The sequence below is a fragment of the Gavialis gangeticus genome, unplaced genomic scaffold (genome assembly GCF_001723915.1).
Source record: "Gavialis gangeticus isolate Ggan-Ray unplaced genomic scaffold, GavGan_comp1, whole genome shotgun sequence".
Lineage (NCBI taxonomy): Eukaryota > Metazoa > Chordata > Crocodylia > Gavialidae > Gavialis > Gavialis gangeticus.
In genome coordinates this window covers 159,068,353-159,076,125 of record NW_017729022.1, presented here as the reverse complement: position 1 = coordinate 159,076,125, position 7,773 = coordinate 159,068,353, and the positions used below count along the sequence as shown (strand labels likewise).

The window sequence follows — 7,773 nt, the reverse complement described above, 5'->3', positions numbered from 1 at the left end:
GCTGATCCGGGCTTGGGTCCTGCTGATTCCCAGAGCTGCTTCCTGCAGGTTGGGTAGGCTGCAGCCCAAAGCAGCAGCAGCATAAGGCAGATCTCTTCTTCCCTGTCTGGCTCACTGCCAGCAGGGGAGGGGAGGGAGGAGGGGAAGGAAGCAGGGAGAAAATCTGAGCAGGGAGCAGAGCTGCTGCTGCATGCAGTTGATGCTGTCCTTGCCCCAGCTGGGTTCCCTGCACATCTTTCTCACAGCTCCTAGTTGTGATATGTCATTCTAAGACAAGGCTTTGTTTTCCCCATGATGAATGAGTGGGGGGAAAACCTCATCTTGGAGTCAAATAAATACAGTAGATGTTTTAAGGGATGGATGCTATTTCTGTTAGCACAGAAAGTAACAAAACTAGGGCAAAATCCAAAATTTAAAATGAATTGCATTTTTGAACTTGAGATAATTTAATAGTATCTAACAGGCCAGAAGAATATGTGGATAGTGTGGCATTGTTTTTGTAAAATATTTTTAAAGGAAACCTAATTAGCTAAAAGGAGTGCCAAGTGCTTGACTCCTAGTATGTGTGATGTTTGACCTTGATATCCTGTTGTTTTAGTTTTCTCCCATATTTGTTCCTTTTTTCAATAGTCCACATGAACAGGAGAAAAAATGATTGTATGGAAGATACTGTCAAATGTTCATAGTAAAGTAACTAAAGAGAATATTTACTTTTTAAGTCTTTCAGTTCACAGCTTAGGGGGTGACACCAACCATGGGTCCCCTAGACTGTGCACACCCTACATGCATAGGTGCATGGCCTTTCCCGCCCCCCTCTCTCTTTCCTTCCCAGCCACTGCACTGCACAGGCAGTTGTTCCCCTATGCAGTGTGGCACCCTACCTCACCTTGGGCTCCCTGTGGGCTCCCTTATGGTAGTGTGCCGCACAGGCAGTCCTCCAGTATTGTGGGCCACACCATACTGCTGTGGTGCACTGCTTTGCTCCCTGGGGCAGGGACATGCAGCAGAAGCTGGGGGAGTTAGGGAAAACCCCAAGACCCTGGCTGCTGCTGGAACAATAGGGGCAGCAGTGGCTGGATGAGAGCCCAAGGGATGCATGTTAAGCCTTTGAGGGACACATGCTGCCCACAGGCTACCAGTTGGGCAACCCTAGTGTAAAACAAGAATTACAGTGAGCTGTTTAAAGCTGGCATTGCTTCATTTAAGGTATGTTATTTCTGTTAAAATTATTGAAGGCATCCTGGCACTACTATGTACAGGGGTGTTTTTTTGTGGGGGGTTAGGTTTTTTTTGACTATAAGTTTAAAAATTAATACTTGGCTTGGTATTGCATCTATTTTGCTTCATTTACCTCATGGTTTATGTGAAGGGGAAAGAGAATAACGTATTATTTCTTTCTTCTTTTTTTTAACCCATGCAGGAGAATAGAGAGACAGGAATGGAAAGTGTGATTGAAGAAGTTGCCTGTTTCAAGTAAGTTTACATTTTAGTAATTCAGTTTTAAAAATTGACTATGTAAATTAGTGTGGAAAAAAGGAAATGAAAGCATAAGGGAATTAAAACATCTCCTCACTTAGCTTGGCTAATGTACCTTATTCTTGACCTTAACACCTTGTCATGTAATTCCTAGGGCATTTCCTGGGCAGTAGTTTTTCAGTTGTCACATTAGTATTAAGTTATTGGTATCACTGTATATAACTAATTAACGTTCTGTTTATATATATATTTATTCTTATAGAAAGCCTGGATTAACAGGCAGAGGATTGTATGAATTGAAACCGGAGTGTACCAAGGATTTCAACCTATATTTCTATCACTTTTCTAGGGCAGAGCAATCTAAGGTAATTAATAAAGAGCAAAAGTCTTACCAGTGAAATTCTTTGGTATGCTTGGCTTTTAAATCTTTACTCTTCCTTTCTCCAAAGAATATTATGGAGTGGTGATCTGTAGCTGAGTTCCATTTTTCTTGAACATTGACAAAACTGTCCTACAATAATTTCTGTGCTGGCAGACCACTGTGTGGTGTAAAGTCCCATTAAAATTGGTGAGGTTTCATATCAGTGGAAGCATAAGGGGAATGTGAATCACCTGTACAGAAGCAGATAGTGTGGCCAGGTTCAAAAAGGGCCTAGACAAATTCATAGATGATAGATGTGTTAATACCTATTGAATGGAACAGGTTCCTCTGGCATCTCTAAACCTATAATGGATGCCAAAGAGGGTAATGGATAGGTGATAAGGCACTCTAGATCTATGTTTTTATGCTCTGAAGAACAAATTACTGCTGTTTTTTATATCTTTTTGTACAGCTTTTGTGTAACTGCATTTTTCCTTTTTCAGGCAGAGGAAGCACAAAGAAAGCTGAAAAGACAAAACCGAGAAGATACAGGTATTTGTTTTATGGGGGAGGACAGTAAGGAATTGTGGGTGGACTGTTAGATGCTGTGCTGAACCAAGTCTACCTTCCTGCTTAGCCAGAAAGCAGTTAAAACATAGCAGTTTTCAGTTATTTCCCCTAATCTGAATAAGCAAGGATATGAATTAAGATCTATCTTGGAGCCATGTTTATGACAACCTTCCTTGCTCAACTGATTTGCTCTTCATAGTTTTGAGAGTAATGCTTGCACTTCGCTAGTTGTGAAAAGAAAGCATCTGCCTGGGGTGGGAGGGAAAGATGGTTAACTGTGTGGCTTTATCTCCAGTCTTTTTACATAATAATGCTTTTAGTTCATTTAATTATGGTGATAATGTAATGCAAAAGCGCTTTTGCAATTCATTTAAGCAGTTTTAAATCTGATGAAGTGTTCCACATAATGTTTATTAAGCACCGACTTGGAATTGAGGTTTAGATTTTACTAAATCATTTTAAAAGAAAAGTTCTAAATCAAATGGTTGATGGGAATGTTTCAGATTGATGTAACAAACCAATTTCTGTTTCAGCACTTCCACCACCTGTCCTGCCTCCTTTCTGTCCTCTCTTTGCAAGCCTAATTAATATTCTGCAGTGTGATGTCATGTTGTGTATTATGGGGACGATACTGCAGTGGGCAGTAGAACATAATGGCTATGCCTGGTCAGAGTCCATGTTGCAAAGGGTATGTTTAGATATTTAAAATTATATGTGTGTTAGAGAAACAATGTCCATTCATATTTCTGTATATACTCACGCTGAGTGACAACTGAGTAAAGCCCCAAAATGAGTAAGTGCTTAATGTGCAAAAAGTGCAACTGTGAATTTGAGAATTCTTAATAGTTTAAAGTGCTTAAAAATGTCCTACTTAGCTTAAAATTGCTTGCAACAAATTTTAAATTTAAAAACAGAGGTACACATCTAATAGATGGCTTTGAAATACCAGGAATATTGTTACATGTAAGAAGATGCCATTTGTACATTGCTGGACTGCTCACAACAATTTTGTAATTTTAAGATAGGAAAGGATTTTTTCCTAATCTTTTGCATATTCTCTGTTTCCAAAAATTTGTTGATTTCAGAGCATAGTTTGTTTTTAGTCTGACATTTCCTTGGTATAATCTCAATGGGAGGGTGAAACTTTTGAAAGTAATCCTTTTTTAGATTTTGTTTGTGGGTTTTGTTTTATTTTGTTTAGTTTGTTTTTGGAATACCAAAGCAATTAAATTTATGGAACTATTCAGTAGTTCATAAATATTAATAATTACGTTATATAAACCCAAGCCTTCAAGGTTGGCATACAATTAGGTCTCTTTGAGGGCCATTGTTTATGGTAATGTAAAAACATGTAGTATATATTATATCATTTCACATTTATTCATACACCAGTTAGCATAGGTAATTTTATTCATCTTAATAGGACTTTAGGATTACTCCCCACACTTCAAGCATTTGAAATAATATGATTAGTTCTGAGGTTCTTCATGCCTATTTGGATCTTGAATCTTTGCAACCATAGCTGGAAAATTCAAAATGATGTCACTCTGGTAACCAAAGAGTGATCAGCTGCATCATGCTGACAGTTATCCTAAGAATTCATTTGTATATGAGCTTCATATTCTTTCCCTCATTATAGAGGAGTTCCTTCAACTTTATTAACTGTAGCATACAATATTATCATATGGATTAGTAACTTTGGTCCATTAAATGTCCTGAGGTGATTAGTTTGTTCAGCTACTCTTGATGACAATCTCTGGAGTTCAGACCACCAGGACATATGGATAGCCCTCCTTTGTTGAAAGGCTAGCATTTCAAGAACTTAATCGTTGGGAAGCAGAGAAGGGAAATATAACATGCTTTAGAGCTCAAGGCTAAGTTTAATGTACGTAAACTTTTAATTGGCCTCTAGAGTGTTTTAGGACAAATTTAGTGTTTTTAAGGTACGTTGGAAGGCAGCCATTATAAATTGATAAATTGCTGGGAAACTCATTCTTTCCTTTCTTTTTTTTGTATTAAGAGATTGTTTGACTGATAGGTTTGAGTTAATAGTTCTTATTTTAGTTATGTCGGCTAACTTATATGTCTGGTAAGGCAAAGAAATGTTTAAATGTGTACACACAGTGTATGCAAGAGACTAATATACAATTAACTAGGAAAAAGCTGAGAGATAAAAGAACTAGTTGTGATTAACCAAATAAGGGTCATGGTGACAGTGCAGGAAAACCAATGAAAAGAGGTATTAGTATAACACTTCAGTGACTTTGATGCAATAACAAGAATTTACTTCCGGGATGTGCTTTAGGGCTAAAACAGGACACCAAAGGCAGTCTAGATATCTATATGTATATGTATATATAGATATAGCTATATATATATCTATATAGATAGACATATAGATCTTTCTCTTATACTTTTACTTGTTTCTCTTTGTAGACATTAAATGGTATTATATTTTACAAGTTCTGAAACTGGTGATTTTACTTAGGTTTTACACTTGATTGGAATGGCACTGCAAGAAGAAAAGCAGCACCTTGAGAATCTCAATGAAGAGAATATTGTAACATTCACTTATACTCAGAAGATCTCAAGTATGTCCATCCTGTCTAATGTGTAGCAAATTTAAAATAATGAAAAAAGTCAATTTCTAATATTTTATGTAAATGTCTTCTGTTGTTCAATTCAAGGTGAACTGAAAAATCACTTTAAAAATATGATCTTTTAATATACAATAATAGTGTGTATGTGTGTGTGTCCTGTTTTCTTGCATATAACTTGTATCTTTCTTTTCAAAAAAACAGCTGGGGAAAATTGAGGTGTGCATTGTGGGAGGAAAAGGGCTTTCCACATGTCTGACAATTTGGTGGCAGTGTCAGGGAGAAGGCAGAGCACTGATGGTGTTAATTATTTTGGCTCCCCTTGCCTCCTTACTCCACCCCCATCCTTGCCACCAAATTTCTGGATGCATTGGGAGCTCCAGTCCCCAACTGCAGTCAGGATTGAGCTGATGTGTGGGGTTGTTCTGGGGCCGGGGCCAGCACCAGCCCCAACCCCATGCACCAGCTCCATTTGGCATGCTGGCCTTGTGGCAAGGGCTGATCCAGGTTACTAGGGCAGCCTACTAAGTCTGACCCTACACAGTTACTGTGGGGTTGCGCACCATGTCTGGGACTGCGCATTGGCTCTGGAGCAACATTGCCCAGTAGCCACATTACCTTTTAAAATATTCTATTGATATGTTTGTCTTTTATTTTACTACCAGCCAAATGAATTGAAATTGCAGCAATCTTAAGTCCTGTTCTTTAGCTGCATGAACAGACACTGAACCTATTCAGATTGTATACATATTTGATACAAGTATTTTGTCTCATCTTTGAATCTGCTTGCCAGTTTTTCTTGCCTTTTAAAATCATTAATATTAGACACATTCTTACTTGGAAAACAAGCAGAAGCATAATGTTTTCCATTCCATATACCAGTTCCCAAGAATTAAAATGCTAGAGTGTAAGTAGATAATGTGTGGGCTTAGAATTTCAACACTGTTGTACCTCTGATTAGAAGAAGATATTCTGAACAAGATATTTGGAGGGGGGGAGGATCACATTTTGAAGGTAACCTTGAGGCACTGAAATGAACAGTCCTATGAGAAGTATTTATACGGCAAGAGTGACTTTTATGATCTGTTGTTTTGTGCATTGTATTTTATTCAAGCTATTTACATAGTGTGTTTAACCTGTTTATACTGATTTATCACATCAGCTGCATCTTCTCTTGTTTACATTAGGGCCTGGTGAGGCACCTAGCAGTTCTCCAAGTATATTGGCTATGCTAGAAACTTTGCAAAATGCACCTCATTTGGAAGTGCATAAGGACATGATCAGGTGGATACTGAAGGTAAAATATTAGTTTTATTTCCAGGATTTTTCATGAATAGTATCAATGCTTACAATACATTGCTAAACTGAGCTAATTTGGGAATCGCAATATGACAAAATCATCGTTTCTGTATGTTCTTCAATGGGTTTGTTGTATGTTTGCTTTCTCACAGCATTTGGTACCATGGGTTCTGAGTGCATAACTGGGCCCCTTGGACAGTATTGTAATAAATATTTACAACAGAATATTATATATTCAAAAGTCATAAGATAACTAGTTTTTCTTTTCCAGACTTTTAACACTATAAAGAAACTGAGAGAGAGCTCTTCTACAAGTCCTGTGGCTGAGACTGAAGAAAATATTATGGAAGAGGTAAGAATAAGCCACAAAAAGGTTGTTACTGTATTTACTTGAATCCAAGACAAGTCCTCCAATCCCATCCTGTCCCCCCCGATCAGCATGGGGCAGAAAAAAGCCTTATCTTAGATCTGAACACTGGCACAAGGCAGGTGGCAGCTCAGCTTGAGCTTTAGACCCAAGTTCAGGGCAGAAGTCAGAGCTGAGCTGCCATCTGGCCCAGGGCAGAATGGCCTGTTTGGCAGAGGAGTGGGCTTATAGTCTGGGAAGCACAGGGCAGCTATGCAGCTGGACTCCTTCCAAAGCCCTCCCCACCAGCAGCCTTTCTCTCTTACCTTCTGCTCTGGCTCTGTTCCCTGCAGCCCCAACATTGCCTGGCTAGGAGCTGCTGTTGCTTTTTCCTGGGCAGGCTGGGCATAGGGCAGAGGCTTCTGCTGCTGACTGCTGCAGGGCCAGAGCAGGGCTGCAGCAGAAGGTAAGCTGGGGGAGGGCAGGCTGAAAGGGAGAAGTGAGACGAGAGCAGGCATGATGGGCAGGCTGCAGTGGAGGGGAACTGGAAATAAAGAGGGTAAGGGGCAGGCATAGGCAGCATGGGAGTATGTGCAAGGGGGCACATAGTGGGGTGCAGATACTGAGAGAAGGGCAAGTGAGAAGGAGGATAGGCATAGGTATAGGAGGACAATGGGGACAGGCAGGGCAAGGGAACAAGGGCCACGTATTTGGCCCCTTGCACCCTGCTGCTGCTTTCACTGCCACAGCAGTGTGGGTGGACAAATTTAAGTTGACCTTCCACTAGTCAGATTCTATACATGGAAAATTATAACACATTTGTAATTTTCCATGTGTAGTTTTTAACTATTGGGGTGTCATCTTAAATTCAAAATTGTCTTGGATTTGGGTATATGTGGTACTTGTTCTGAAACACGCATGGATCGTGAATAGCAATGGTTGAAGCTCTTAATGATCTAAATCAAAGTCCAGATATGTTTACAAAGTAATTCTGGCCAATGAATTGTAGATTAGTCTGCCTCGGTACAGAAAGAGTGGTTGATTCTTATAGAGGAGAGTACTACCATTGCCCTTTGTCTCGTGTTGTCTGTGTCGTCGTCCCCTCCACACCCACACCCCCCCCC

General features: G+C 39.6%; 1 protein-coding gene across 2 annotated transcripts in view; it reads left to right on the top strand.

Moving 5' to 3' along the window:
- UBR2 (ubiquitin protein ligase E3 component n-recognin 2) overlaps window positions 1-7,773 on the top strand; it is a 119,359-nt gene that overhangs the window by 74,525 nt on the left and 37,061 nt on the right. For both annotated transcript variants that reach the window (XM_019516393.1, XM_019516392.1), the window contains exons 22-28: window positions 1,421-1,473; window positions 1,739-1,841; window positions 2,341-2,389; window positions 2,941-3,095; window positions 4,896-4,998; window positions 6,192-6,301; window positions 6,575-6,655. In XM_019516393.1, coding sequence (XP_019371938.1) covers window positions 1,421-1,473; window positions 1,739-1,841; window positions 2,341-2,389; window positions 2,941-3,095; window positions 4,896-4,998; window positions 6,192-6,301; window positions 6,575-6,655 — 654 coding nt within the window. The remainder of the gene's footprint in view (window positions 1-1,420; window positions 1,474-1,738; window positions 1,842-2,340; window positions 2,390-2,940; window positions 3,096-4,895; window positions 4,999-6,191; window positions 6,302-6,574; window positions 6,656-7,773) is intronic.